General features: G+C 52.2%; 12 protein-coding genes across 12 annotated transcripts; 8 read left to right on the forward strand and 4 right to left on the reverse strand.

Annotated features, from left to right (window-relative positions):
* Positions 1–3: 3 nt before the first annotated feature.
* On the forward strand, positions 4–2,894 carry P152DRAFT_427420 (uncharacterized protein; the record flags this gene model as incomplete). The annotated part of the gene is made up of 2 exons (XM_033677298.1): positions 4–1,076; positions 1,120–2,894. Exons 1-2 carry the CDS (start codon positions 500–502, stop codon positions 2,892–2,894), a joined length of 2,352 nt encoding a protein of 783 aa, XP_033539146.1. The 5' UTR covers positions 4–499.
* A 72-nt stretch (positions 2,895–2,966) lies between these two features.
* P152DRAFT_454102 (phosphatidylethanolamine N-methyltransferase) lies at positions 2,967–4,187 on the reverse strand. Its single transcript, XM_033678524.1, has 6 exons — positions 4,067–4,187; positions 3,980–4,019; positions 3,909–3,925; positions 3,734–3,839; positions 3,340–3,675; positions 2,967–3,275 (listed from the first exon to the last, which is right to left on the reverse strand). Exons 1-6 carry the CDS (start codon positions 4,104–4,106, stop codon positions 3,209–3,211), a joined length of 606 nt encoding a protein of 201 aa, XP_033539147.1. The 5' UTR covers positions 4,107–4,187; the 3' UTR covers positions 2,967–3,208.
* Positions 4,188–4,287: 100 nt separating this feature from the next.
* Positions 4,288–8,070, reverse strand: P152DRAFT_21888 (uncharacterized protein). Its single transcript, XM_033674471.1, has 5 exons — positions 7,691–8,070; positions 7,289–7,640; positions 6,974–7,235; positions 5,662–6,921; positions 4,288–5,612 (listed from the first exon to the last, which is right to left on the reverse strand). Exons 1-5 carry the CDS (start codon positions 7,936–7,938, stop codon positions 4,567–4,569), a joined length of 3,168 nt encoding a protein of 1,055 aa, XP_033539148.1. The 5' UTR covers positions 7,939–8,070; the 3' UTR covers positions 4,288–4,566.
* Positions 8,071–9,636: 1,566 nt separating this feature from the next.
* Positions 9,637–12,219, forward strand: P152DRAFT_22030 (DHS-like NAD/FAD-binding domain-containing protein). Its single transcript, XM_033674486.1, has 3 exons — positions 9,637–10,108; positions 10,167–11,984; positions 12,070–12,219. Exons 1-3 carry the CDS (start codon positions 9,739–9,741, stop codon positions 12,210–12,212), a joined length of 2,331 nt encoding a protein of 776 aa, XP_033539149.1. The 5' UTR covers positions 9,637–9,738; the 3' UTR covers positions 12,213–12,219.
* A 406-nt stretch (positions 12,220–12,625) lies between these two features.
* On the forward strand, positions 12,626–13,630 carry P152DRAFT_21972 (uncharacterized protein). The gene has a single exon (XM_033674479.1). It carries the CDS (start codon positions 12,891–12,893, stop codon positions 13,509–13,511), a length of 621 nt encoding a protein of 206 aa, XP_033539150.1. The 5' UTR covers positions 12,626–12,890; the 3' UTR covers positions 13,512–13,630.
* A 28-nt stretch (positions 13,631–13,658) lies between these two features.
* On the forward strand, positions 13,659–15,418 carry P152DRAFT_454106 (phosphatidylinositol phospholipase C). The gene has a single exon (XM_033678525.1). The coding sequence runs from the start codon at positions 13,847–13,849 to the stop codon at positions 15,266–15,268; it is 1,422 nt and encodes a 473-aa protein (XP_033539151.1). The 5' UTR covers positions 13,659–13,846; the 3' UTR covers positions 15,269–15,418.
* On the reverse strand, positions 15,335–17,839 carry P152DRAFT_21995 (uncharacterized protein). The gene is made up of 2 exons (XM_033674483.1): positions 17,210–17,839; positions 15,335–17,154 (listed from the first exon to the last, which is right to left on the reverse strand). The coding sequence occupies exons 1-2, from the start codon at positions 17,409–17,411 to the stop codon at positions 15,401–15,403; spliced, it is 1,956 nt and encodes a 651-aa protein (XP_033539152.1). The 5' UTR covers positions 17,412–17,839; the 3' UTR covers positions 15,335–15,400.
* Positions 17,504–19,091, forward strand: P152DRAFT_454108 (putative oxidoreductase,short chain dehydrogenase). The gene is made up of 2 exons (XM_033678526.1): positions 17,504–17,915; positions 17,975–19,091. Exons 1-2 carry the CDS (start codon positions 17,802–17,804, stop codon positions 18,944–18,946), a joined length of 1,086 nt encoding a protein of 361 aa, XP_033539153.1. The 5' UTR covers positions 17,504–17,801; the 3' UTR covers positions 18,947–19,091.
* Positions 18,762–20,171, reverse strand: P152DRAFT_454109 (uncharacterized protein). The gene has a single exon (XM_033678527.1). The coding sequence runs from the start codon at positions 19,781–19,783 to the stop codon at positions 19,235–19,237; it is 549 nt and encodes a 182-aa protein (XP_033539154.1). The 5' UTR covers positions 19,784–20,171; the 3' UTR covers positions 18,762–19,234.
* A 2,972-nt stretch (positions 20,172–23,143) lies between these two features.
* Positions 23,144–24,758, forward strand: P152DRAFT_387284 (ammonium transporter; the record flags this gene model as incomplete). Its single annotated transcript, XM_033675881.1, has 4 exons — positions 23,144–23,529; positions 23,586–24,260; positions 24,316–24,559; positions 24,609–24,758. The coding sequence occupies 4 exons, from the start codon at positions 23,144–23,146 to the stop codon at positions 24,756–24,758; spliced, it is 1,455 nt and encodes a 484-aa protein (XP_033539155.1).
* A 6-nt stretch (positions 24,759–24,764) lies between these two features.
* Positions 24,765–25,308, forward strand: P152DRAFT_22004 (uncharacterized protein). Its single transcript, XM_033674484.1, has one exon. The coding sequence runs from the start codon at positions 24,870–24,872 to the stop codon at positions 25,230–25,232; it is 363 nt and encodes a 120-aa protein (XP_033539156.1). The 5' UTR covers positions 24,765–24,869; the 3' UTR covers positions 25,233–25,308.
* Positions 25,309–26,542: 1,234 nt separating this feature from the next.
* On the forward strand, positions 26,543–27,315 carry P152DRAFT_445597 (uncharacterized protein; the record flags this gene model as incomplete). Its single annotated transcript, XM_033677866.1, has 4 exons — positions 26,543–26,671; positions 26,717–26,791; positions 26,839–27,082; positions 27,233–27,315. The coding sequence occupies 4 exons, from the start codon at positions 26,543–26,545 to the stop codon at positions 27,313–27,315; spliced, it is 531 nt and encodes a 176-aa protein (XP_033539157.1).
* Positions 27,316–27,953: the final 638 nt, after the last annotated feature.

Here is a 27,953-nt window from a genome sequence, read left to right on the forward strand (position 1 = left end):
CATAAATTGTTATCCTGCGCCTCCAATGCTCATCCCTTACCGAAATGCCTCGTGTCAGCCGGATGTCTTGCGCTGATCCATCTCCCAGTTCCCCCCCTACACGCGCAGACAGGAAAAGCATCCTTTTCTTCCAAGGAACCATTACCCAGTGTCCTACGGTTTACTGCCACGCTGAGAGGCTATGCTGCAGACAACTATGGCGATAGGGGCTCAAGGTTCAGCATCCTTTGTGCCTCCCAACTTTCCCCGAAGTACTTGGGAATGGTCGCTGGTAGTAATTATTGAGTCTTCCCTTTCTCGTATTTTCCGGGTGTTTCTCGCCTGCTTAAGTCGGAGCAGTATGTACTACATCATATTTCATCAATTGGGTTTAACCCCTTACTCAAAACCAGGAGGGTGAATTTTCTTATATTTACCGGCAACTTGCTGCGTTGATTATTCTTGGTCATTCTATTCCCATCGTCTTATAAAGGGATCGCGCGTTGACCCTTCATTCATCATGTCACTCTTCCCCTTTGACGATAAGGAGTCAAAGAAGAGCGAGGATCGAAAGCCTAGCGATGCCCCTCCAGCATATACAGAAGAGAATGAAACCCAAGGCGGACCAAGCCATGCTGCTGCTCCATTCGATCTCGCTGCGAGACTGGGAAGTCTCGACCTGGCGTCGTCGCCAGCTTCTCCAACATCGTCCCAGTGCATCGCACACTTGAAATTCCTCCAAGCTCTGTACCACCTCCGCCAAGATGTCATAACGAAGGTCGGTCTATTTGGCATCAAGGGATCAGCCCACGAGGATGGTGAGATCGCCGAGTGGGATCCTACTCCAAAGTATGGCGACAAGAGCGGTGCCGAGCCGCGGGCTAAAGTCCGCGAAAAGAGATGGGAGATATACGTCTCCAGAGCCGTTGACCGATTCACCGCGTGGTGGTATACTCAGATCCCTACTACATATAAAGGGGCGCGGTGCGGAATGCTAAAACGTGGAAATATGGTAGACCCACAGGGCCTTGAAAATATTGCGTTGAAGGGGTTTCCAATCGTCCAGCTGGCCAGTCCCGATCAATTGCCCCCTCTCGGTCAGATGCCTCATCTATGTCATACAATAACACCGGCTAATAGATGCAGATGTACTTATGGTTTGGCATTCCTACATGCTCAATCCGAGAAATTTCTTCGAGGACTGTTTTCGTTCCGGAAAGATGGACTTCTACGCCACACCTTTCCCATGGCAGTCCATCTGTGCTGTGATTGATAACCTGGCCTTTGACTACAAGCCGTCGGGAACCGCACAAGCGCATTGGGAATCATCGACAGGGCTGCGGTGGGACAACCTTTATGATTCATTCACGAAACGAATCCGTTGCCCAAAGTGCAACCAAGCGAACGATGTCCCTTGGACCGCGGGCGCAGGCTTGACTGGGTATGACGGTAGCTTCAAGCCAGGGTATGGATATGCGGACCAACTGTTTGGGACTGCTTGCTATAATTGCAACACCGCGATCAATCATGACCTTCTACGGGTCACGAAGTTCAGGCGGGATGTTCAGAATCTCGTGATGTACGACATTCCCATGCCTGGAACGATCTTGGACACAAATGGGAAGCCGCCGAAAGTTTCCATCCGGATATTCGGGACCCCCCTCCCTCCACCTAACGACTTTCCATCTTCAATCATCAAGGCGGGATTGCATCGGGAAATCATGGACTCTACGAATCCTTCGCACGGGAGCGCTTCAATGGAAGTAATTAAGACAACTTTTGAGACCAGTGGCTTGCGAGATAAATTCCTCCTCAGTCAAAGTACAGCTGGAAATCGCGCTTGGACCACAAAAGAGGAGCGCATAGCAGTTCGCCGCATGATGAGCCGATACTGGCATAACAGCTCGCCTTTCGCGCTGGACCTCGTTGGTGCTGTGGTCCGCCAGGGCGACTTTGTTGACAAGATGAATAACATCGATTGGATCCACTCACCAGCCCTGAGTTCCACCATGGTCCGACTTTTGATGAAGTACGGTCGCTTCATCACCATCATGGCGAATCACCCCGGTCGATGTGCGGTCCCGACCCTTGACATCGACCTCGCGTGGCACACCCACCAGCTCTCCCCCCAATCGTATTACCGGTTCACAACCACCCTCACCGGTCAGTTTATCGATCACAATGACAAGATCGAGGAGAATGATCTCCACGGAGCCTTCACCTGGACCAGCAAAGTCTACCAAGAACTGTACGAAGAACCGTACTCCGAATGCACCTGCTGGTATTGCGAAGCAGTCCGAGAATCGCACAGCTCTTTGCTCGACCGTGTCTTCAAACCAGGGAAGCATGCCGCCCTCGACAACCTACATGACGCCAACGGTGATCCGACCGTAGCGAGCAATCCTCTCCTCTCGCCGCACATCTCCGCCCATAATGCCGTGCGCACGGAAAATACTGATGTAGCAACCCGGGTCGAGCATGCGCGGATCGAGGCGAACTACAATAAAGCATGTCGACGGGCGAAGAAAAAGGGGCATAAAGAGCCGGAACGAGTTACATATTATGCCGCGTACGCCTGGGGATATCCGGTCTATATGCCAATCTACTATCCGTATGCTGTGGATCCAGCATACGCAGGAAGTGGGGCGGTTTACCCGGCTGATCCAGCTTATGTCGCGACCGGGGCGGGAAATTATGGTGCTTGTGCTGCAGGGACTTGCGGGGGGCTTGTAGCGAGCGGTGGATGTGGGGCTAATGGTTACAACGGGGGTTGCGGCGGCGGCGTAGGGGGCGGTTGCGGAGGCGGCGGGGGCGGGGGAGGAGGCGGTTGCGGCGGCGGAGGAGGGGGTGGTTGTGGCGGCGGAGGAGGGGGTGGTTGTGGCGGCGGCGGCGGCGGCGGGGGCGGGGGCTGCTAAATATTCCCTGCAATCCATACAATGAGCATGACAACGAGTTTCTTGACCTATCCAAGGACCTTATTGAATAGTGATTGGAATGCTTTATTAGAACGAACCCGTCAATCAGAGGTTGACTGTGAACATTGGAGGAGTCTTTCGTTCCTGAATCGATCTCATTTTGGAGGATTCAACCTCGTATATCAATATGAAAGCATTCCTTTGCTTGTAGCCCTTAGTCGAATTTTCACTCCCAGTAGTAGAACTAGTAGTATATTCTATATTCTGTGTTACGTCTCGCGTGGTATTTGTCGAGCTCCGATTGGCAACTTTGATCAAGTTTGCTTCTTGCCGGCTTTCCTCTCGCGCTCTCTTTTCGCATATATCTCTCCCGTGAACGGACTATCAAATGGTTAACGCTTTATCAAGGTGATATATAAGCTTACGGTTTGGACATTAGACTTACTCCTCAAATTGCAAAGCGACTTGATACACCGCCGCAACGATGCCGGTCAGGAGTATGCCTGCCGGTTTCCCAAACCACAGGGCCGTGGCCAAAAAGCTCATGGTGCTGCCCCAGTACATGGGCGCATCTGTGACATTGAAGGGAAAGCTCGTCACCTTCTCGTCCATCAATATTCCAAAATAGTCGCCCAGGTAAGTACCCGTGACCCCAAGCACCCACATGCTCGAGAGGACAAGCACGTTGCCGGAGGCGAAAAGCATGACTGCTAAGGGATTGACAATTGGGGACGATGCAAGAGTGGGGGAGCTGGGCTGCTCGCGTAAGGCGCGTTCGTACCTGAGGTAGAATGAGTTTTGCACTATACATGGCTAGGAATGGGGCCGGGAAGACGTACAAAAGGTCACGTATGATGCCGATGGAGAAGATGGTCACACCGAGGGCATAGCAACCTATGCGGGAGCTGCCTCCGAAGAGCTTCGTGATCACTTTGTTGTGATATTCTTAAGGCATACATGTCAATTGACTTTGTTCGGCAGACGGGATGAACGGTCGATTGTGGCCACGCGTACCTTGTCTTGCAGCAATACTAACAAGCAGCTCATTAGCAAGATATCATGGTAACCTTCAGAGAATCACTTACTTCCAGAACGTAGGATTGAACACAATCATCCCCGCCGATACTGCTGCTGTTAGCTAGGTGATACAGAAGGGTCTGAAGCTAACGAACACCAGAAGCTCGGCTTGGTGAAATCCACGTATTCGAACATGATCGCAATCGGACGCTAAAGGTAACGGGATGAGTTCAATAGTATGCTTTAGAAAAAAATAAATTGATGATGAATGTACAGTAGTAGTAGAAGGTTGCAACGTATGTGGAGGGGAGGGACAAATTTTCCTAATTGCATCCTCAATCGGCCGACGGCCATAGCAACAGATGTAGCACCGAATAAACGACGTCACAAAGAGGGGCACGTGACAGGGGGCTGGAGTCACGTGGGATACAGGTGCTACATTATTCAATACCGATATTTATGGAAGGTGCCGTACCTGTTTGATTGCATTGAGGACGGGATGTCTGGAGTCTGAATGGATTTTGGTATTGAGATCTTTTCCAAACAAAAATTGGATGATTTGAGAAGAAGTTCGGATCTGGTTTTAACGACCTTGGTATTTCCCCTCGACTCTCCGGACACACATCACATCCTCTCTTCCTCTCTCCCTCACTCGTTAAACACACGCCCAGCTACATGAGCACACGCACGCCTTATAGTTCTGCGCCATCCACGGCTGCATCCCCGGGCCCCACGCCAACTCTTCGCTAACGCTGCCGCATCGCGTGCACCGCCGGATCGCTGCCCCTTCGCGCAGGGGCGTTTTACGGATTACATCGATCATCGGTACCGGACGTCCACCGCTGGCCGATGATCCGGTCGGTGCTCGTACCATCGTTGCACGCAGAATTGGCGGCTGATCAGGTGGAACGGTAGTTGCGGCGGCGCTACCGGGCGCGTTGTTCGCATTTGTAGAACCTGCCATGTTGGCAGGCTGTTTTCCGCTGGCAGGGGCGCCAGCGGTGGCTTGGATAGGCTCCGCGCCATCATTTGGCGCGGATCGCTTGTGCTGGATGGAAAGATCGTATGAAGCGGGGAGGAAGCGTCGTGAAGGTCCGTCATCGGTAAGGCCGAGCCAGCTTACATCGTGCGCGTAGATTCGGTACGGGTCGAGATGCTTGCTCATATTCGGCAGTGAAACCTGGAAGATGCGGACGACCGCTGGTCCGAGTAGCGGCGGGATTTTCCCGGTGATGAACAGCTCCCGCTCGATCTTTGAGCGCCCGTCGGCAGAGATTGGCCCATTTTTCCCCGGCTCGCGAGCGGCGGCGTAACACTGCTTGATGCTTGCGTCGAGTTCTTTCAGGAAGTTGTCCAGATGCTGTTGCTGTAGCAAGGCTAGAAGAGGTGTATCACGAAATGGTGCGGAGACGCGGTGCCAGTCGGCTTTTTGGTCCGGGGTGGTCGCAGCTTTCATGCAGTTGATGGAATGGATGTACGCGTTCTTCAAACTGCGAACGCAAGTTCGGATAAGGAGGCGAGGAACCGAGGCGAGCATGACGGCTAGCACCGGGGAATTGGCATCGTCGACCTTGGATTGAATGCGTACGAGGTTCTGCTCATGACCTAACAGCTCGCGAGCGAGGTCATAGAGGTCTTGAAGGACGTAGACAAGGAAATCAAGGCTATACTTGACATGCCCGATGAGGGAAATGGCGAGATCTGGTTCAGTTAGCGATGTAGTTGTCTCGTGGTCCTAAATATGGCATACCTAGCTTGAGCGGTTCGTTGTGGCGTATACTCATCGTCAAACTCGTAGCTATCAATTTCAGGTTCAAGGTGATCCACGCCAGTTTTCCGCTGACGTTTCTGAACCCGTGTTTCACCGTTCCCATTCCCGCTTGTGCACTCAACGTTTTGTAGAGTGCAGGTACCCTGAACAGCTGGTAAGCGTTCTTTTGCGCTTCTTCCGTGCTGTAATCTAGGTTCAGATTCATGGCTCGTATGGCTTGCTGAAAGAACTCATTGATGACAGAGACATGAGCGTTCGATCCGAGCATCGCGAAAATATCGTCCGTCGTGCACAATTGCCCGCAAGCGCACGAATGATGCAGAGCTAATGCCACCGCAGCATTTGAGACCATTCCTGATCCAGGAGCAGTCGCCATGCCTTCTGATGGGTGCGCTAAGTCGCCCATAAGATATTCCATTTTCCGGATCGTAATCCTAGACCCTTTATCGGTCTTTTCGTCGTCATCGTGAAGGACGGCTGCGATACAGTAATTTGGCGAAAACGCGATGTGTAGAGAAGGGGGGGCATTTAGGAAGGCAAAGCCACCTTGCATAAGCGTATAGATCTCTGCCGGGTCCTGTTCTGTAACGATGGTAGACATGGTTGAACGATCTCGGAACTCAATACTCCCATCCGCATATGCGACGGCCAGAACCGTATTGAAGCGTAGAGAGACAATACTGATTACGGCGACATTTGAAGACCAAGCCGGTTTCTGGTGTAGTCGCCACTGCTGTCCTTGAGGGAAGTAGGTTGAGAGGGGTCGTTTCTTCCCGGACAGCGAGTCGAATGCTTCGGACAGCTTTGCGGGAGGTGCTGCTTTTAATTCCCAAGCGCAAGCCGTAGCATGGCAGAAATATGGACGAGACGTATCACCCAGAAGAGCATCCGCAGACGAGGGTGCGGAAAACTCATGAAATACGCCAAGGACGGTAGGATACGTTTTGTCCGCATGCACCCGCTCTGGCTCCGAAGGAAGGAATTCGAGATGTGTGAGGGTAGGAATGTAAGGTCTTGGTTCGATTGATAGCCCGTCTCCCTCACTCGTTAGACTCGACGGGGGAAAGCAGTCGGATTCAGATGTTACAGGCGAGAGTTTGATGGCAGGCATGTTGAGGGTAGGCCCTTCCCCATTGCCTTGTCCTGGATTCGCGGCCGTTTGAGGCTGCCACTCAATTCGAATGCGGCACACTTTTAGACTACAGGACATGTTATACGTGGCCATCAACAGCGTGGGATCTACGAAACATTGTAAGTCGATTGTCCAGTCCCTGTCGGAAGACGAACATACCATTGTCCGGTAGGTTCTCCGGCGCGAAAGCTGCATGCGACAGCAACGACTCGGATGATTGGGTTGAGTCAGGGAGCATAGTAGTAGTCTCTAACCATCGCCCGTCTTGGACTTGAAATAACAGGCGGAGCTGGGAGGACTTGTGAAGTACCAATACAGCAGAGCGGCCCTCACAAGGGTTATGGGGACCGGGGAACAAGTGATTGGACAGTTGGTAGTTCCACTCGCCCTGATTTCTGCTACCTTTCCAAAATACATGGTTCTATTTGCAGATTAGAGGAGGACGAGAATTCGGAAATTCCTGGGAATGGATACCTTTTGGTTCTGAGGAAACACGGGGAGCCAGTGCAGGCCCACGATGGAAGTGACATCGCCGAAATGGCCTCTCGAGGTCGAATGCAAGGGCTGAAGTCGTCCAAGGGAATTTCCCATGCTGAATACATGAACATGACCAACCGAGTCCGCCAAAGCAAGGTCGTTTCCTAAGTAACTCCAAGCGACGTGGGAGAAATAGCTACCTTCGGGCAACGGTGGGATTCGGAAAGGAATCTTCTGCGAAAGCTTCCATTCGCCATCTTGTGGATCCCGGGAGAAGTTATACAATTCTACCGACTTGTTGTCTGAGGAGATGGCGGCCAAAAGGCCGAATCTCGACCAAGAGATGTTCCTTCAGCGGAATTAGACGTCGAGACCCTGTTTCATTGGAGAAGGACTTACTGTTTGCAACCTGCTGCATGTAAGTCCGCCAGACGTTCTGGCAGATATTTTAACAGCGGACGAGGGGGCATCGGAACTGGCAGCTGTCCGTTCAACTGATTGCCCAGTTGGCCATTCAATTCATGACCATCCAAATTTCCGGTGATCTGACCCCCAAGTTGACTTCCGAGGTTGACAGATTCGGAGTCGCCAAAGAGATCATCCACATCCATTCCATAGTCATCCTCCAGGTTGAACTCATCCGCCATGGTGGGCGGATCCTATAGGAACAGGGGGAGAATACTAGCACTGTGAAAGGGGCGACAATAGGCTTCTGGTACCGTAACTCCAGGTTTGATTAAGACAACGGCACATTTTAGAACGGTATGTACTCATGCGTGGGCGTAACAGTGAACCCGGTCATTTGGCGGACTCCAAAGCTTTGGTGCAATGCGATGATGCTATAATGTGGTATTGTCGTAGAGCGTTTCTTGCAGAGAGTTTGGTAGACTCCTCTCGAGTCATGCGAGGGATATGAGATTATTTGCACATGATGTGGGAGGGGACAATGTTAGCAGAATGAATAGCGAAGATTCAGGAGAAATCAAAGTCGGGTCTTCACCTAAAATGATGGTGTTGAGGGCTTTTAGAAGGAACATGCAATCTGATGCTGTGGTGAATAATAATGGAGATGATCAGCGACTGGAGAGTGGAGAACCAGACCTGGGTGATGAATGTGGCTGTGCGATGAAATATGCTGTGGCAGTGTAGGAGGACAAGCGTTTCAGCCTCAGGCAATCAGGCTACGAGACGCGGATCTGACGCGCTTGTTCCTCATTCAGTTGTTCTGTTATGCTCTCCATCACAATATCATAATAATAGTACCTCAATTGATCCAACCGTCGTGCTTTGGATTAATTACTTGCAAATGATATTAAAACACCTCGGGTACTTACTTTTTTGGTTATAACTAAGATTGCATTGTTGGAAGCACTGACCTAGCCACGCACCTGGAACCACCTCTCAAATCGGCGGGTTCATCACCTCCAACGCCCCAGCAACCGCCTACACTGTGGGTGCCCTGGGTGGTCTGTGATGTTGGAACTTGGATGGCAGCGATGGCTCGTAGAAGTCGAAGTGAGCAATTGAGCACGCCCAAGTAAACAGGAAGTGGCAGCGTGCCCAATGGATTCGGGATTCTACTTATCAAGGCATTTAAATTTTCAAGTGGAAGAATCCAACCTAGCCCTTGTTTACCTAAATCCTATAACCTATGGTTTCAGCAAACATCAATTTGTTGTGTTGGATTTGAAGGTCAGAAGGTAGCATCGTCGCATTGAGGACCCCCGCTGGCAGCCCAACAACCTTGATCAAAGTTGGGGGAGTTCCCGCCTCCCGGCTCCCGTCAACACCCCAACACTCCCCGCTCCCTTCAGTCGCTTGTTCAGAAAGTCAACATGCAGTCCTGCTGAAGTATGGTAATGCTCCTCCGTAGCATCAGAGTGAGCGAATCATCGTCCAGTCATCGTCCCCCATCCCTGAAGAACTAGGAATCTGCACTAGGAATCTGCACCAGCCAACGGGAGACGACGTTGCCGGACCTCATCTGTCGCTTTCCTCTTTCCTTCTCTTTCCTCGTCAGCGTTTCTTAACCTTTACATCCTCTTTCTCTCTCGCTTCTCAGGGTTGAAACCAGGACCACCATCACCACCCCCCGTCCATGCGCGCTACATCGCTTTATCGTCGTATAACCGTATCGCCCCGGGGTGGATGAGTGGGCCGAACGAGTGAGCGAGGTTGTGTGCTCGTTGTTGGTCGGCGTCGTCGATGTGTGATTTGTTGTCGTCGAAGTCACTACACCCATCGAACGAACGAACCGCCGGTCGCTCCTGCCGCGTTTTGCGTGTTTTGCGCTTCACTTCCTCCCCCGCGCCTTCCTAACTCGACTTCCCTTCCAACTTCACTTCCTTTCTCTTCTTCCTCCTGTTCTTCCTCTTCATTTCCCCCGGAAACTGCCATTCTCATCATAAATCATCATTACCGTCACTGTCACCGTCACCGTCGCCATCATGGATCTCGACCGCGACTCCGATCGAAGCAGCTCACCGCTGTCTTCTCTCGCCTCCCGTTCTCCCTCGCCTCCACCCGACTATTCCTTTCACCATTATCTTTCGCCAATGTCGTCGCAACAGTCCTCAAATCGCGGTTCGCCAACTCCCCGCATCACCAACCCCACAACCACCGATGCCGAAGGCCCTCCACCTCCCAAACGAAGGCGCGTTGCTGGTCCAAAGATTCGTGAGACTTTGCGATTGGACCTCAGCGTCACCCCAACTCCCGATGGCCAGGACAAACCGATTGAAGCTCTGATGAAACTCCTGCATGGCAAGAAGAAGGTCGTTGTAATTGCCGGTGCTGGAATCTCCGTCTCCGCTGGGAGTAAGAACCCATCCGAATTTGTGCCTCGTCTCGTCGAATCCTCGCTGATAGTGATTAGTTCCCGATTTCCGATCCAAAGAAGGCCTTTTTCAGACTCTTAGGTCGGATTACAAGTTGAAATCCTCTGGCAAAGACTTGTTCGACGCCTCCGTCTACAGTCAGGACTCCTCGACCTCCAGCTTCCACCACATGGTGCGAGAAATGTCAGCAAAGACCCGCGAAGCCCAACCGACACCCTTTCATCACCTTCTCGCCAGGCTCGCTCATGAGGGCCGCTTGCTGCGCCTGTACACCCAAAACGTGGACGGCATCGAGACCTCTATGGAGCCATTGCAGACTAGGGTCCCGCTTCAGAAGCCATGGCCCAAGACCGTCCAACTCCACGGAAGCCTCGAAAAAATGGTGTGCAGCAAATGCAAGACCCTTTCCGAATTTGACGGTTCTCTTTTCGATGGTCCGGAAGCGCCTCTGTGCAAGCAGTGCGAAACCGACGACTTCACCCGCACCAACTACGCTGGAAAGCGCTCGCATGGAATTGGCCGATTACGTCCCCGCATGGTCCTGTACAATGAACACAACCCGGACGAGGAGGCCATTGGCGAAGTATCGTCGGCCGATCTGCGCACGCGCCCCGATGCTCTGATAGTGGTTGGCACCACCCTCAAAGTCTATGGCATCCGAAAACTCGCGAAAGAGCTGGCAGGCGTTGTACGAGGTCGTCGTGACGGTCTCACGGTGTGGATTAACCATGGTCGGGAACCTAGTGGATACGGTCTCGAGAACTGCTGGGATATTATCGTCAAGGGTCCCTGCGATGAAGTTGCTCGCCTCGCTGCCATGCCGAAATGGAACGAGGATCCAACATCGGATGAAACCCGCGCCCCGTCCGATAAATCCAGCCCATTCATGGGCGTTTTCCTCGGGAAATCGAAAGGCGCCAGCAGTATCCCTACACCAATTGCAAGCCCGAAGACCGAAGTCGCCATAGATTCGAATCTTGCTTCGCTGGACGAGAAGTCGGTGTCTTCTCTCCAACTAAACGGGGACAATGATGGTGCAGATGGAAAGACAATGAAACCGGAATCAACCTCCATTGTAGACATGCTGAAGTCTCAAAAGCCAAGCACAAAGGTCAATGTCGTGAAGAAAGGGGCTCCTAAGAAGAATACCCAGCCTAAGCGGGCGAAGCGGGCTGCGTCTGGCAAGAGCAAGAAAGAGAAAGCGACAGTGGGGAATAATAAAACACTCACAAATACCTTTAGCGTGTCGAAGAAATCCAAACAGCCCGCAAATGTCAAACCGGTCAAAAAGGAGAGTGCTGAGGTTGAACATGCCGTCATACCAGCGCCTGGCAACGACAGCAAAGAGGTAGCAACCTCTGTGCTCCAAAACGACGACAATGCACCCAGGCCGCGATCCCACATCGACCAAAACGACAACAATGCAGCCAAGCTGCGGTCTCACATCCCGGTCACTCACACCCCCTCGAAATTCACTTCATCCCTTCAACTTCCCGATCCCTTCGCCATCGAATCATCGCAATCCCGCTTGGAATCGCAAGAAAATATTGGGCAGGCAGCGGCAATCATAAAGCCTGAGCAACATTCTCCCCATCCTGACTCGCCTTCCCAGAGTCTTCATACTTCGCTTAGCTCAATTCCCTTGAAGCGATCTGGCCCCAAAATTTCCAAGTCTGATGACGGTTCGGGCACCGATGGTTCGTCCAACAGGGACAGGATTGAACTTATCGATGGTAGTCGAGTGCCGGCCGAGGGCTCATTCATGAGTATATCGTATAGCGATGCTCGAATGCACCATATTCCCACCGGAGTAGACGCCGATGTCTATCCACTTGAGGCGCCACCCAACCCGGATGATATCCCATTGGCGCAACTTTTCCCACCGAAGCGTATATCTTCAACGATCTAAGTCACTTAATTCATTTTAGCTGATGCCGGTACAGGTCTCCCTCGACGCGCCAACAAGCTGGGTCATTCAAAATTCATCCTTCTCCGGGGGAATCTACCCCGGATTGCAGCCTGTCGCCACCGCCTACTTGTCCTGGGGGGCCATCATGTCAAAACCGCGAATCCCCTTCATCTGAAGAAGCTCAGACTCTACAGAATGCCTCTGTGGCAGCTCAGGAAAGAGACCATCAAAGCGTTCAAAAGCCGCCCGCTTACTCTCGACGGGAGGGAGTTCGTACCGACCGATGAACCTAATGAATTCAGAGGCGTGATCAAGCGGAGCCTGCGAGCTTGGATCCGGTATGTGACGGCGAAACATGGAACTTCATTAGAGAAGGCAGCAGCACGTGCTGGGCGGCAGCGGATCACCAATCGTCTATCCCCGCTGCACGTCACCTTCCAAGCAAGCTCTGCCATTCCGATGAAGAGCGAGATTTACACTGCTCGACATGGGAATGGAAAGGAGGTCAAGCGTCCTCAGCTGCCTCTTTTGACCAAGACAAGAGGACGTCTTACTACTCGCCCGCCTTATAGCCCTATCACTCCGATGCAGCACGAAGAGCTAGACAATCGCAAGAGGGAGGAGAGCCCTGGTGTGCAGAGGTCCACACGGATGAAGAAGAAGTCAGCTTCACCAGAAAGCGATTCTAGCCCTTCTAGCCCCATTCGTAAGGCGACTAGTGCTGGCACCAGCTCCACGCGGATGCGGAGGATTAGCAATGAGGAGGTCATGCGGATCCCTGGCGTCCTCAATGAGGCGGATCCCAAGACAGTGAAATGGACTGTTGGGGCGATCGGACTTTAGAAGGGTGTTGATGGATACGGGTGTTCTTGGTTCTAAGGTTTCGCACTCCATGTCTCACGGATGCATTCGTCACACATACCTTTACCATGATCACGATCGACACGAAAGGAGCAGAGTTAAGGCTTCCTCCTTGTCGTCATCGTCGCATTTTTATAATCTCCTTCCCTTCGATCCTGCACTATCACACGACAGGACTCGCAGGTCTACCCACGGTGGACCTTCCAAGTCTATCGAATATCCTGCATCAGCATTTTGGAGTGTTGTTGAGGAGCATATGGCGGCTACAGTGAGGGTTAGAGACTTTCAGGGAATTTGTGGCATTGCTGTGTTCTTCAGCACTTGCTTCAGCTATACTCAGTGGCAGTCCTATTTTGTGGAGGATTTGTCCATTCAGGAGCATTATACCCTTTACCGCTACCTGATGGTTTTGTTGTTGTCGCGACCACGGAGATGGCGGCACTTAATCCAATCTATTATTCATTGCAATGCTTCGTTTGGACTGATCGTTTCGTATGGATCTCTGATTTCATCAACCATTCGCTTGAGCCTGCATGAGCTGCAGCGCCTACCTGCAGGAGCGATCTCAACTGGTCCAACAGTACGCCACCCATTGGAAACAGAATGGCGGTAGCAGAATCTTCAGGGCCCCGTAAACTAGGGGCAGATCGAGCAAGACCGGCCAATAAAGCGATGAATCTATCATAGTCTAAAGGAGCCCAAAATACGCCGGCATGGATGCTGACGCAACCCCTCCAACCCCAGATTCAGTCAATCTCCCCGACGTACAAGTACTGAGAGCATCCAGCGACAATGCTAGCCTGACTCGCTCCTGTAAGTACGATAAACCAGTTGACCACTTCAAAAAGTTGCTCAATTAGCTGTGAGAGCCGGTCTCCGCCAACAAAGTACGATTCTCCCTAACGAAGCTCCCCTCCGGATTTGGCACCTCCTTGGCATCACCCCACCATGGCCCCTCACATCACCATCCGCAACTTGACCTCCGACTCCATAACCGTCGTCCTCCTCGAACGTTTCTCTCCCCCAGGCCATGACGACCCCGGCCACGTCAAGAAGTTGAGCAGCCTCACCCGCAATGTCACCGAGTTCGTCTCCAACGCCACCGGCCTTTCCTCCCTTGGTCCTCCATCCCGAAAACTCCCCGACAACGCCCAACCCTATGCCCGTCAAGATGTCGACCTCCCCTTGGACTCCTTTGCGGCACGAAGCACGGATCTAGCGCCAACAGACCGGTCGGCAGACGACATCGCCCGCCTCACGGTTTCCGTCGACAACCAGCGCTACCGCATCGACGTGCCTGGGCCGCAACCCAAATATGGCAGCCAGACCTTCACCCCCTTGGACCAAAGCCCCCGACGGGAGCTGACGGGCATCTGGCTCTCGGGCTCCTCCACCCTGGCGGTATACTCCTCCGCCCATCTCGACAGCTGGATGCGTGAACTGCCCGACCACCTCCCCTTATCCGCGCTCTCCATTCCCGGCACACACAATAGTCCGACCTGTCATTCCGCGCTTCCCTCGGTCCGCTGCCAGGCCGTCTCCCCACGCGAGCAGCTTCTCAACGGTGTGCGATTCTTCGACGTCCGCGTGCAGCCCGAGGAGCCGGAGAACCCGAACCACGACGGCCTGGTCCTCGTGCACGGCGTGTTCCCCATCAGCTTGACGGGGAAAAAGCACTTCCGGGACCTCATGAACGAGAGCTTGGAGTTCCTGGACCAGCACCCCAGCGAGACGCTCATCATGTCGATCAAGCGCGAGGGACCCGGCACGCACAACGATGCGCAGCTGGCGGAGAAGTTGGCGAGGCATTATGCCGGGGACGAGGGGAAGTGGTTCACGCAACCGAGGGTCCCAACGCTGGGGGAGGCCCGGGGTAAGATCGTCCTGTTCCGCCGGTTTGGACTGTCCGATGAATTGAGACAACGGAACGATGGACGCGGGTGGGGAGGCCTGAATGCGGAGAACTGGGCATACAATACCCAGGACTGTGAGACCGGCGATGTGCGCGTGCAGGATTTCTGCGAGGTGCTAGATACCGTGAATATTGATGATAAGATCAAATATGTGACCGAGCATCTGGCACGGGCAGGCGGCGTGACATGGCCAACGGAAGGCGATACCGGGAAAGTGTTTGTGAACTTTTTGACCGCTAGCAATTTCTGGAGTCCCGGTTGCTGGCCGGATAAGATTGCTGCGAAGCTTAATCCGGCCGCAATAGATTTTTTGGCAGGCAAGCAGCAGCATGGGGATCAGGGTGATTGGGGTACTGGGATCGTGGTCATGGATTGGGTTGGAGATGAAGGCGACTGGGACTTGGTCAGGGCAGTAGTGGGTATGAATGCGAGGATTATGAAGAGGACAAGACGATGATCTAAGAATGAGTTTGCTGGTAGGAAAGCGTCAATTCCATCTTGGATGTTGATCGTAACGACATAGCCAAGATGCACAAAAGCCTCGGAAATGATACCGTATTTCTTGCCACGACGTTCCCACTCTGCCCGATTATAACTTCCTCGACTTGACCAACCCTCTCTTGATACCCGTCAACTCTCCACCGTAACCGCCTCGTGCTTCTCCGCTTGTAAACACCGATTTAATACTCTTCAACTTCTTCTGCCTCTCCTCATACTTCTTCCGCTTCTTCACACGCGGATTTCGCACGTCCTTCTTCCTCTTCGGCGCCAACCCCTTATTCTTCTCAATCTGATACGTGATCTTCCGCTTGCCATCCGGGCCGACGACCTCGACCGGTACCACCTGCGCGTTCAGTTTGTCTGCCTTCACCTGCATCGCCGCCATGGCTTTGTCATCCTTCTTCTTCTTGTTGCGGTTGGCAATGTAGTCGTAGTAGTCGTCCTCATCATCAATTGCCGACCTGGATGCTTCGGCCTCGTCTTCACTGCCACTTTCCGCGCCCAGCACCTCTTTGCCTTCTGCCTTCTTCTTTCCGCGCGTCTCAGCCTCCTTGTTCAACCGTTCCACGCGATCTCGCCAGCGCTCTCTGTATGGCAAATCGTCGTCACCTTGTCCTTGTCCAGCCCGGTCCTTCTTCAGTTCCCGTTGAGCTATCTGTGAGGTATAGAACCGGAGACTCTTCCTCTTGCGGGCCTTTTCTTTCGCCTCCGCTTCGGTCAGCGGTGCGGGCTCGCCGATGTCGTCATCGGATTCGATATCGTATCCATCCTTTTGAGTAGAAGCCACAGGGATAAGGGGATTTTGGGAGGCCGATGCTAGGAACTTGTTCATCTCTGCGATGCGCGCTTGTGTGCGCCGGGTTGCCTCGGCTGCTTGTTCGTCGATGACACGCTTCTTTGGCTTCCCGTCTCGCTTCTCCGTTCCTCGAGATTCCGCATCTTCCAGTTCACTCAGAAGCTGTCCGTTCGGAATACTTGGAGACACTAGGGGGGATGAAGAATGATCGGACAGGTACTCCGTTGCCATGTCACCAACAGCTGGACTCGAAGGAATAGACACTTCCATCTCCTTGACTTTGAGCCAGAGGTCTCTGCATCGCATCAGCATGTCCATGATGCCATGCTCTCGCATCTCTACAGGGGACCTCGCCAGCGCAGCATCCTCTTTCGCAGCAGGAGATGTGAGGATCACGAAATACATCGTCAATGCCGCCAGATATGAATCAGCCGTCCGGAATGCCGTGACTGCGAATGGCGTGTCATTCCGTTGTATATTCGATTTCGCTTTTTGCGCAGCTTTTGCCTCTGCAGCAAGCGTTGGGCGTATCCGACGGAGGTCGTTCCATTCTTGTGCCAGGTATTCGAACTCGGGATATCGCGCTTTAAGCAGCTTCAGTCTCTCGGTCGGGCCCATGTCGTCCGTTACGGTAATGTCGGGCAAAACTTCCGTGACCACTCCCGCACCGAGAACCGCCTTCTCTTCTTTGCCAGCAAGCTTCCAGGTAGACTCGTCGAAACCATAGTCTGCATCGTCCAATGCTTCGAGATGTTTCTTTTGCAATCGAAGGGCTTCGGCCTCTTCGTCGAGCGCATCTTGTTCGGTCTCGATGACATCGGCGTCGTAGTAACTCTCCTTATTCTTGCCCCAGTGGTGGAGATCTTCCCCGTCCTCATCATCCTCTGGCGTGTCCCTGAGTCCGTCGCGGAGACCAGGTTTCGATGTGTAATTGCCATTTCGAGGCTCAAGCATGCCCTCTTCCCCTTCGTCGTCGTATTCGTCAACATCGGAGGATTCGTCATCGTAGGCTAAAACTTCTTCATCGGACGCTTGGAGGAACTCATCTGCTACTGTCAGCAAATCCGTTCTACAGATACTTCCCATGGGATAATGACCAACCTTCTTCTGCAAGCCGTCTCCTCCGCTTTGCCTGCGGACCTTCGTCTAGCAGAACCTTGTCTTGATTCAAGTGGAACTCATCCTCCGAGTCCGCAACATCTTCGTAGGAATTGATACGAAGCTTCGATTGACTTGGGTCAATCTCGTCGAATGACTTTGGCTGTGCTGGAGCACGACCCGAAGCCTTTCGCTTTTTAGCCATGGCGGGTTCCTTGATGCAGTCAAAAATGGGAGCCCAGGATCCCAAATTTGTGCAGGTATGGAGTAGGTTGATATTTGATAGAATTGCGTTGGAGCGGCGGCGATGGAAAAGTGCGGCGAAATTTGTGAAGTCCCCGCAACATCCAATAACCAATTCTTGCTCTAACGGTTCTGGTTTTAGCGCCAACCAAGATAGCGAATTATTAGATTTATTACATGTGGTGGTCGAAGTGGATTGCAGGTCAGGACTTGCCGAATCGGACTCAAGGACTCAGGGAGGAGTAATATTCAGGTTTAACGGTCTGGTCACTGCGTTGGAATGCTGATGGAAGGATCTCTCCGCTGCTGACCGATTCCTTCATGTTTCTTACTTCATCGTATTCTGCTCGACATGGCCTTTGAAGTTTCCATTCAGGTACTTGTTTTTGTGACCCTCCTTACCATCGCGGCATACATAGGCATGGGTTGGTTCTCAAGGAAATCCCATTTCCAAGTCAACGGACAGGTACGGTACCTTCCCTTTGGTTTAGTCTGAGAGTCTAATATTGATAACATCCGATATAGACCGTGCTGATAACAGGCGCATCCCAAGGACTAGGAGAAGCCATCGGCTATCTACTTGCTTCCAAGGGTGCGAATGTGATCATCGTCGCGCGCGATGTCTCCAAACTCCAGAAAGCCCTCGAGTTCATCCGCTCCGGCGCGAAATCCCCTTCCCAACGATTCGAATACTTAAGTGCCGACGTGACTTCCGAGGACGAAAACAACAAGCTCCTGGCCAAAGCGACGGAATGGAACAATGGAAATCCGCCCGACATCATCTGGGCATGTGCCGGCGTGTCGCATCCGGGGTTGTTCATGGATATCTCGACCAAGACCTTGCGGGACCAAATGGACATCAATTACTGGGCCGCGACGTACCTCCTTCATGGCGCGCTGAAAATTTGGCTGGGGCCCCTCCTCGATGGCTCCTCAAGCGCTACAACTACCTCCCGGTCACCGTCGTCCCCGGCCGGCAAGAAAAAGCCGCGTCACTTCATCCTCACCTCCTCCGTCCTCGCATACTGCGGCATCGCGGGATACTCTCCATATTCCCCCGCGAAAGCCGCCCTCCGCTCGCTATGCGATACCTTGCGGCAAGAACTGCAGCTCTACACCGGCGCATACTCTTCGCACCCTGATTTCCGACCCGTCGACATCCGCATGACCACGCCGGCGAACATCCTTTCCCCCGGCTTCGAAAATGAGAACAAGGTGAAGCACCCGGTCACGAAGATGTTGGAGGAAGGCGATCCGGCGCAGACGCCGAAGGTCGTGGCACAGGCATTGGTAGAGGGTCTGGAGAACGGGGAGTATATGCCGACGACAACATTGCTGAGCTGGGCCATGAAGGCGGGGAGCCTGAATGGGAGTCCGAGGATGTTAGGGGACGTGTTACTGAGCGGGCTTGCCGGGTGGATCTACTACTTCGTTGGACCGGACATGGAGGACAAGGTTCGGAAGTTTGGCCAGCAGAGAGGCGTACGGGTCTCATGAGTACTTGCGCTTGATGAAACAGCGAGGAATGTTGGCGTAATTGTAATGTGGTCTGTTGTAGTACATACTAGCCTATGGTTATATTACATCGGTCATCGTACTAAGGAGACATTCTATATACCCTCAAGTTTAGACATTATTCCCCAACGATCCCATCCAGTAGTCACTGACTGACTCCCCAAGGTATTTCAAACATAACCAATCCTTCCTTGCGTACGCCACTACCAATGTTCCCATGCGCTATCCATCAACGCGCGACGCCCCAAACCATTTTCTTCCGTCTTCCCACTAAATGACCATCGCAGCCATTAGTCCCAAACCGGCAGCAGCATACCCAACCGCAGCGGTGGGCAAGGCTGCCATTCCGGAGCTGCTCGAAGGGCTTCCGGAACCTTGTTCGAAGCCACTCTCCGACGCACCACCTGACGCACCACCTGACGCACCGCTCTTCGAAGTGGTCGTCGAAGGTTCGACCACACTGGTGATGTCCGAGCCGACGCTCACAACGGCGGTGGTATTCGCGAGCGTGACGGTATTCAAGCCCTCCGTGAGACCCGCTGGGATAGATGCGAGGATGGGTTGGGACGTGATGAGACTGGGGAGTTCGGTGACGGCAGTTGGCAGAGAGGGAAGGGCGGGGATGGACGGCATGCCAGTGATGACTCCAAGGGAGTCGGTCATGCTGGTGTAGATAGTGAATGGATTATCAACGGGAGTGGTGGTGCCAGGGTCGGTGGGGTCCGCCACAACCGAGGAGTCCGCTTGCGGTTGTGGGAGTGCGGACGTGAGGGCAGTGAGAAGGGTAAGGAGAAGGGTGGTGGAGGTAGGAAGCTGCATTGTAAAGATTTGATGGGAGGATGATGTGGGAAGAGTAGTAGGTTGTCAAAGATTCTGATGTTCTGTTACACCCGAAGTTGGACAGTCAACTCAAGTGTTGTTTGAGTCGGACAACTGGTAAGAACTGAAGGTCTGATGTTGGATAGGAGGTGTGGAATCGAAAGATACACAAACAATACGCTGTATGATGATTGATGACTGTGTATGATGACGGTGTATGATGACGGTGTATGATGACTGTATGATCTGAAATTCGAATTGCTCCAGAATGTGATTTTGAGAAGAAGGATTGAAAGACTCGCGATCAACGTTGCTTTTAATTTAACTTCATGTTGACAGGACCGGACAGGGAGGACGCTGTAACAGTACCTAGTTTGTGCCACCCCCGTGGCTGGTGCCCTGCCAACCCAGCCACTTCCCCAGCTGCCCAGCAACCACCCAACGCAACCCAACCACGCGGCACAGACGGCTTATTTGATCTATCACCCATGGAAATGATGGAACACAAGAGCATCTACCGGAAATTACTGCATGAGTAATTCTCGTGATGATGGCGTCGTGAGCTATCAACCCGCCTCTCACGCGAAGGTCTTGCAAGGAAACCGTAGAGGCGAAGACACGGTTCCGAACGCCACTTGACTGACCTGCTGGCAGAAAACCCACCGCCGAATTGGACCACGAGCCCAGACGACCGAATATGGGATCCGCTCTCACATTATAGAGGCGACTGCGAGCTTTGGATTGTTAACGAGAGCAAAACGTTTAAGGAGCATTGACTGGGCTCCGTAATAGCCCAAGAGCAAGATCAATCCCCTCTCACCTCTCACACCAGCTTTGCCCTCCTTTGGCTTCATAAATTTGGTATGAACCAAGATGATCGATACTGATTTCGAGTTGACCTCAACGGTACCTTGAAGACGGCATAGCTCCGACCCAAAACCGCGACAGAACTGTAATGAGAGAACCAAGAAATCGGATCATGACCGACGTACTAAGTATCAATACGGTGACGGGGCCGTTGGTCCTGGAGCACCGGAACGGGAAATGGAAATAGATATGATTCAGTCCAAGAAGCGAAAGGGACGGTATTGGTATCTAAAGATGGGTATTGTAATGAAATGAGATTTGGACAATGTCTATAGAGTACACAAGGGCCAAGGACAGAACTGCAATAAGAAAGCGCAAAGATCGCCATTCATTCAGGAGCCTTTTAACATTGATTGATATGGGTTAGTAATATTCGAATAGTTATTGAAAAGGACTCCGGTACTCTGGAAAGAACCTCCAAGAAATGAGCTGGATATCTGATGAAGATTGGAGACTGAAGAATATTGGAGTTGACATCAACTGGACTGGAGACCCCCCACGCTTTGTAGCCTTGCGGTCTCGCTCCGACATTCCCGTCATTCCGTCCTTCCCCCCACTCACGCCCACACTCTGCTACTCCCATGCAACAGCCAGCATCAGATGGCTCATCAATTCATCGAGATGTTCATCCTGAATTCGTAATAATAGCTTGGCCTCTAACACGGAATATTCCGTACTTACATACCCGACCCGTCGGATCTAGAACCAGGGCCGCCTCGCGGGTTAGGCAGAGAGACTGCATCCCCCATTCTCTCGTTCCAGCGCCCCAGCGATAAGGCTTTCTCGTTCCACCTACTAGTAACCGCGACTGGATCAGGACCTTGCAAATGTGGCTGGATCACAGGAGCCATTGGGTCATCAGGATTGGCTCATGGTTGGCCCGCGATAAGCTCCCTTGTTGCCCCTGGTCGATCGTGAACTGACGAATTGATGATCTGACGTCCTGCTTCTCCAACTATCCTGCATTCGTACAGTTCAGCAATACGATCAGATACTCTTATGGGGTAGCTCTTGTCTTGAAGCAAACAGGCAGCCCTTCTATTACTACATTACTAAAAGATCGATTGAGAAAAGATGGATTTAGGGCAAAATTGGGAGCCATCGATTCATCCTATTCCTCGTTTTACTTCTTGTTTCCGCCCAGAGCGCCTATCTTCACAGGACATGGAATCGCCGCCACAGCATGAACCCCCGCTGTGACCCCCATGTCCACTCACTTGATTTCCCTATCGCCGGGTCTCTTCATCCGGTCATCGGTCATCCGTATCGACACTGCTGCCCCGTACACGGCACACTGATACGCAGTATTATCTACATCTTCCAAACATCAGTCCCCGCTCTCCCGACTGGAGAGTAGAGAGGTGCCTGTTCAGATCCACTACCACGTTCTGCTAGCCTGACTCCTCTGATTCTCCTTTCCTGGAGCTGCTGGCTGGTATCCTCCAGGAATTATTGCCTCGCTCCCAAGAATTGCGATCCATCTCTATCCCTTCACCTGGTTGCGCATCTCTACCATTTCCCTTTCGTCATGCTGTTGTGACCACCGCCCAACGAGTAGCGACCAATTCCTTCGTTGTCTGCCCAGATTTGGACGAGATTGAGGTGATCACATCCCTCGTACCTGTACGTACCAATGCGCCGCAACCCATTACCCTACTCTCAATATCTATACGCACCTCCACGCACTTTTTTGGTCTCTAATTCACTGCTCGATCCTATTCTCCCTTTGAATGCGACCTTTCCTGCGATAACTCCGCTCCTTCATCCATTCTCCTTCCTGCTATGACCCTCGTCCATGTGCATATTTAACCCAAAATTAGCTCAAAGTTATAGAAAGAAAGGATCGAGATTGTGTAATCCGTTAGCGCAATATAGTTCTGGTCAGACAGGTACCCGGTGCCAGCAACAAAGCTACAAGTGGTCCCTCCAACAGATCCAAGGAACGATCGAACGCCGCCGTATCCGACAGGGAAAAGTATTACGGATACCTGTTACACAAATTCGTCCTTCTCAACTTCAGGCGTGCGACCAAGACGACACACCCAAGAACCTCCCTCGGCGAGCGCGCACTCGTGGCTGTCGAGCAGCCGTTGTTCGCCATAATCATTTAAGAGGTACGCCCGAAATTCGCAACTTCGGAACGACCCAGACCATAGCTGCTTTGGAAAAGAGCGAAGTTGCGCCCCCATATCTCCCCGCAACGTGTTGCCTCTCCTGGTTCCCTTGCTTCTAGCGTGAGCTTTCTGAATCACAGTCGCTCTCTACCACCATTCCTTCCTTCATCCAGAGAACCAAGTTATATGCTATTATATAACTCGATCTCGTACCCTCTTTACCCCTTGTCGAATACGGTTTGCAAGGCACGATCTCAACAGACGGTCAAGAAGCCGTCTATTCACGAAATACCGTGGGAACCTATGCAAAATGTCGGCCACCGAATCCGCTGCTTCGTCAGGGACCATGGCGGCTGAAAATAGCTATATCCCATGGCTCATGGCCAATGTCACCACCGGTACCGGGGGTGACTCCCTCGATCAAAATCTAAATGTCTTCTACCAATCCGGCGACATTGCCTGGGTCATGATGTCCACCGCATTGGTATTGCTGATGATCCCGGGTGTCGGTTTCTTTTATTCCGGCCTCGCTCGACGAAAGTCCGCTCTGTCTCTACTATGGCTATCCGTCATGTCGGTGGCAGTTGTCACATTCCAATGGTTTTTGTGGGGTTACAGCTTGACCTTCTCTCACCATGCGGGGAGGTTCATTGGAACGCTGCATAACGTTGGGTTCAACGACGTGTTGGGTGCACCTTCGGTGGCCAGCGACAGGGTGCCAGATCTGCTGTTTGCTGTTTATCAGGGCATGTTCGCCGCCATCACGTAAGTTTGGACCCCCCATGGCCATCTCCCATGTGTCCCGGCTGACAGACTTTCAGGGTTGCCCTCGCCATCGGCGCCGTCGCAGAGCGCGGTAAAATTTTGCCCTGCATCGTCTACATGTTCATCTGGACTACCCTAATCTACGACCCGATTGCGTGTTGGACGTGGAACCCCTCTGGCTGGGTCTACAGAATGGGTGGTCTAGACTTCGCCGGAGGTACCCCAGTACACATTGCCTCCGGTTCCGCCGCCCTTGCCTACTCGTACATGCTCGGCAAGCGCCGCGGCCACGGAACTCAGGAGCTTAATTACCGCCCACACAACGTTACACATATCGTCATCGGAACCGTGTTCCTGTGGGTCGGCTGGTTCGGCTTCAATGCGGGTTCTGCACTCAGCGCAAGCTTGAGGGCAGTCATGGCTGCGGTTGTCACCAACTTAGCCGCGTGTGTTGGCGGTATTACCTGGTGCTTAGTCGACTACCGTCTTGAGCGCAAATGGTCCACCGTCGGTTTCTGCTCTGGTGTCATTGCTGGCTTAGTAGCCATCACTCCTGGCTCAGGGTACGTCCCTGCCTGGGCTGCCGTTATCTTCGGCGTCACCGCTGGCATTGGCTGCAACTATGCCACGAAGATCAAATACTTCCTACGCTGCGACGACGCTCTTGATATCTTTGCGGTCCATGCTGTCGGTGGGTTCATCGGCAACATCCTGACAGCTTTCTTCGCTGCGTAAGCTCGCTTGTTTTCGCTCACTCATTCACCATCACTAACGGACTTTGTCTAGACCATACATCGCTCACCTTGATGGCTTCAGCACCATCGAGGGCGGCTGGATCGTCCATCATTGGATCCAAATCGCCTACCAGCTTGCCGACTCCGTCGCTGGCGGAGGCTATTCTTTTGTCGGCACCTGCATCATCCTTGGTGCCCTCGATTTCATCGGGCGCTTCATTCCCGTACTTCGTCTACGTGCTAGCGATGAGGAAGAGATCATGGGCATTGACGATGCGGAGATTGGCGAGTTTGCCGTAAGTTATTATCTCCGCCAACTGGAGAATTTGCTAATTCGGTGGATAGTACGACTACGTCGAAATCGCCCGCGAGGTCAAGTCGCCCGACGACGATGACGACCTGGAGTCACAACATTCCACCATACCCCACGACTTCTCATCCGTATCTGACCCACGAGAAAAGCAACACAGCGCGGAGATACCGCTGACCCGCTAGGCGAAACTAGCAGCTGCATTTGTTTTTCCATGCTCTATCGCTTGCGAGCATTCCTATCGCGATATACAACATTTCTTTTTGTAAACACTATATTGGGGATGTGCAGACCCTATGCTGATTAAACCAAATGGATTTGCGGGCTTGGAGTTTTTCCGTTTCGGAGGAGTAGACGGGAAGAGAACGTTTGTCCCAGCCAGTCCCCTTCGGCGATCCTCTGATCAGAGAGGCTCACCCCCTCTCACACTTTCTATCTCGACGCTTTGGGCGGTGTCATTTCTTTTTTGTGACATTTTGGCCACTCCCTCATATCGCCATCTCAAGTGCTCTATACATTACCGTCTGTGTGGGTTCTATATATTTACTACTTATCTTCCTAGACAGAACTGTCTTGTTCAGCGGGCCGTTTCAGGATCGTATTACCCGGAACCTTCTTGTTTCTGTTTCATGGATACCTTTTTGTGTCATGTGCGATGAGGCGAAAATCCAGTGGGTTTTGAAAGCGGAATGGTGGATATACTACTTCTTGGGTAATTGGATAGACGGATGAATGAAGAGTCGAGGTTCTCATAAAGCCGGCGTCCACCGTGCTGCTATACCTGCATGACTTTGTTGTTCTACCATAGACGCTAGATGCGACCAAAACTATAGCTCGACCATGACAGTGATAATGTCACTATCCTAGGCAGCGACCGAACGCCTTGACCGGCAACACTGCGTATATTTGTACATCCGGAGTTTCAAACCTGCAAAAGAGCTTGGAGGTTTTCATCGTTGATTCGATTTTCTTATTGCAGTAGCTATTCAAGTCTACGGAGCGGCTCCGCTTCATTGCACATGGAAGTAGTCGTGAGACAGCTTCGGCAGAGGGGAATTCCGCTGGATTTCCAGAGCCGTGTCCTAGTACAGCACATACTCGCCGTAGATCAGAACAGATATTCATTCCATTGGCGTGGTTTGGTCACACAGACTTCTAGCCTATCGGAATGCATGAGGGCAGCAAAACCTCAAAACCTACCTCAATCGAGCGACTACTGCGATGAACGGAGCTTAAATAGTTTGTATTTTCTTGTCAGTCGACCATGGGATTCTACAGTTTCACCTCTCGCCATGGACGGCCCGACTTTTAGAGACCTAGTTCGCTGCCTTCAACCACGATAATCCTCGGTATATGCTTAGCATACCTTCTCAATCTAGCTCGAATTGCAGTATATCGACTGCACCTTTCTCCCATTGCAAAGTTCTCAGGACCGAAACTTGCAACCCCCGGTCGGTGGTACGAATTCTATCATGATATGGTCCGGGGCGGCCAGTTCACTTTCCATATCTAGGAGCTACATAAAACATATGGTGAGTCATATTCAAGGCCGATCATTTGGATGCCATTCCGATACCGACAGGGCCAATTTTCCGAATATCACCAGAGGAACTGCATGTGGAGGACAGCAGTTTCTTTGATACGCTCTACAACCGCCACCCAAAAGCCAATCGATATGACGGTATGACTGGTTGACTCCCCTCTACGAACATGCGTTTTACGACTCTGGGCCATGGCATCCACCACCTTAGGCATGGTGCACTAAGTTCCATGTACCTCTACTAGATCTCAGCTGACGAAGTCGCCTCTTACATACTACAGATTCTCTATGCGAGCAATCATGTATTTGAGCCTTTTGTCCAGAGCAAGGTTGAGTATTTGTGTAAGCGAATTGCCTGGTATTATGCTACGAATGAGGTTCTGGCTATCGAGGACTCCTGGGGTGTTTCGTCGGTGACCATACTGTACTATGGCGTATTCGTTTGGTTCCAACTATAATTATCTTGGGCCCTCGGCTTTTAACGTATCATTTGATGACGCCTTCGCAGCCCTTGACCGTAACGGTTCCTTGACGCTATACTTCCCTTGGTTATATGCTGTGAGTAGAGGACTCTCCCTTCTCTCCCTGGTCTGATCCTTTTAGATCTTGTACAAAATTCCGGACCGAGTCGCCGTGTTTATAAACCCGTCTCTCGCCCAGATATATCGACTTCACCAGGTAAGCATATCCATGGGGTTCGGCTTCTCACTAAAAGGGTTCCTCAGGACCTTCGACAGATCATCACCTCCATCATCGAGGGAGGAGTTAAAGCAACCGAGAAACCAACAATATTCCATGAGATTGTGAATTCAAAACTTCCAGAAGACCGGAAATCACCTGAGCGGCTCAGTGACGAAGCTCTAGGCTTCTTCGGCGCAGCAATCTCAACCACTGCCTGGGCACTAAGCACGACTGTCTTCCACATCCTTGATAATCCCGAAGTTCATACTACCTTGCACGAAGAGCTTCGTACGGCTTTTCCGGATCTGTCTGTTCACGAGGCTTTGAGTTATGCTCGATTCAAAACTCTCCCTTATCTTCGAGTTTGCGTTCGGGAGGGCTTCGATTGTCCTAGGCCTCTCAGCACGCGACCCGCGCGTTCTAAATGAGCCTCTACAGTATCGGAATTGGATCATACGGGGCCGAACTCCTGTCTCGGTGACGGTCATGGACGTGCTCTTCGACGAAAAGATCTTCCCTAACCCGTAAAAGTTCGTCCCTGAGCACTGGGTGGGTGGTCCAAAAGCCTCGGATGGCCATTCACTGGAGCTGTACTTCGTGGCATTCGGAAAAGGACCACGGATGTGTCTGGGTATCAAGTGGATGGACTTTCTTCTTTGGCCAATCCAGCACTGATATATCGACATTGGGTGCTTTGTTTCGGCGATTCCATATGGAACTCTTTGAGACGATTATTTCTAATGTGCGGATAACCCATGACTTCTTGACCCCGTCGCCCAAGCTGGACTCCAAAAGGCATTCGAATTAAAGTTGTCGATGTGGAAGCTTAGGGCCAACTGCTTAAGGTGATTTTTACGGGATGCCAAACATTGGCATGGATGTACGACGAGCCAGGTCTCATGAGCGCATCAGGGCGATGTGATTCCGGAAGCAGCTTGCGAGGACCAATGCACACGGTACGCTGGCTAAGGGCGTCTCACGGTTTGAAAGGAGGGGACTCCCGTGACATCGGCCTGGCTAGTATTACGGTAATGACATTAGTCTGGCCCTGGTAGATGCTAGAATCGGACATCTCGCAGTAGTTCTACTCCCTATCGACACCCTGCCCTACATCACTCGATGCGCTGGAGAACATCATCGGCTTGTCGGCCTGGCATGC

Source organism: Eremomyces bilateralis (assembly GCF_010015585.1).
Source record: "Eremomyces bilateralis CBS 781.70 unplaced genomic scaffold P152scaffold_1, whole genome shotgun sequence".
Lineage (NCBI taxonomy): Eukaryota > Fungi > Ascomycota > Dothideomycetes > Eremomycetales > Eremomycetaceae > Eremomyces > Eremomyces bilateralis.

What these genes read in the sequence shown, in the direction of transcription:
- P152DRAFT_454102 (XM_033678524.1), bottom strand. Translation starts at nt 4,106, where the DNA reads ATGTTCGAATACGTGGATTTCACCAAGCCGAGCTTCTGGT. An exon ending in CACCAAGCCGAGCTTCTGGT is followed by an intron (nt 4,020 to 4,066) that starts GTTCGTTAGCTT and finishes TAACAGCAGCAG; the next exon opens with TATCGGCGGGGATGATTGTG. An exon ending in GTCGCTTTGCAATTTGAGGA is followed by an intron (nt 3,276 to 3,339) that starts GTAAGTCTAATG and finishes ACCATTTGATAG; the next exon opens with TCCGTTCACGGGAGAGATAT.
- P152DRAFT_21888 (XM_033674471.1), bottom strand. Translation starts at nt 7,938, where the DNA reads ATGGCGGATGAGTTCAACCTGGAGGATGACTATGGAATGGATGTGGAT. An exon ending in CATGCAGCAGGTTGCAAACA is followed by an intron (nt 7,641 to 7,690) that starts GTAAGTCCTTCT and finishes ATTCCGCTGAAG; the next exon opens with GAACATCTCTTGGTCGAGAT. An exon ending in CAACGAACCGCTCAAGCTAG is followed by an intron (nt 5,613 to 5,661) that starts GTATGCCATATT and finishes TAACTGAACCAG; the next exon opens with ATCTCGCCATTTCCCTCATC.
- P152DRAFT_22030 (XM_033674486.1), top strand. Translation starts at nt 9,739, where the DNA reads ATGGATCTCGACCGCGACTCCGATCGAAGCAGCTCACCGCTGTCTTCT. An exon ending in AATCTCCGTCTCCGCTGGGA is followed by an intron (nt 10,109 to 10,166) that starts GTAAGAACCCAT and finishes GATAGTGATTAG; the next exon opens with TTCCCGATTTCCGATCCAAA. An exon ending in GGCGCCACCCAACCCGGATG is followed by an intron (nt 11,985 to 12,069) that starts ATATCCCATTGG and finishes TGATGCCGGTAC; the next exon opens with AGGTCTCCCTCGACGCGCCA.
- P152DRAFT_21972 (XM_033674479.1), top strand. Translation starts at nt 12,891, where the DNA reads ATGGATACGGGTGTTCTTGGTTCTAAGGTTTCGCACTCCATGTCTCAC.
- P152DRAFT_454106 (XM_033678525.1), top strand. Translation starts at nt 13,847, where the DNA reads ATGGCCCCTCACATCACCATCCGCAACTTGACCTCCGACTCCATAACC.
- P152DRAFT_21995 (XM_033674483.1), bottom strand. Translation starts at nt 17,411, where the DNA reads ATGGCTAAAAAGCGAAAGGCTTCGGGTCGTGCTCCAGCACAGCCAAAG. An exon ending in GAGACGGCTTGCAGAAGAAG is followed by an intron (nt 17,155 to 17,209) that starts GTTGGTCATTAT and finishes TGACAGTAGCAG; the next exon opens with ATGAGTTCCTCCAAGCGTCC.
- P152DRAFT_454108 (XM_033678526.1), top strand. Translation starts at nt 17,802, where the DNA reads ATGGCCTTTGAAGTTTCCATTCAGGTACTTGTTTTTGTGACCCTCCTT. An exon ending in ATTTCCAAGTCAACGGACAG is followed by an intron (nt 17,916 to 17,974) that starts GTACGGTACCTT and finishes CATCCGATATAG; the next exon opens with ACCGTGCTGATAACAGGCGC.
- P152DRAFT_454109 (XM_033678527.1), bottom strand. Translation starts at nt 19,783, where the DNA reads ATGCAGCTTCCTACCTCCACCACCCTTCTCCTTACCCTTCTCACTGCC.
- P152DRAFT_22004 (XM_033674484.1), top strand. Translation starts at nt 24,870, where the DNA reads ATGCTGATTAAACCAAATGGATTTGCGGGCTTGGAGTTTTTCCGTTTC.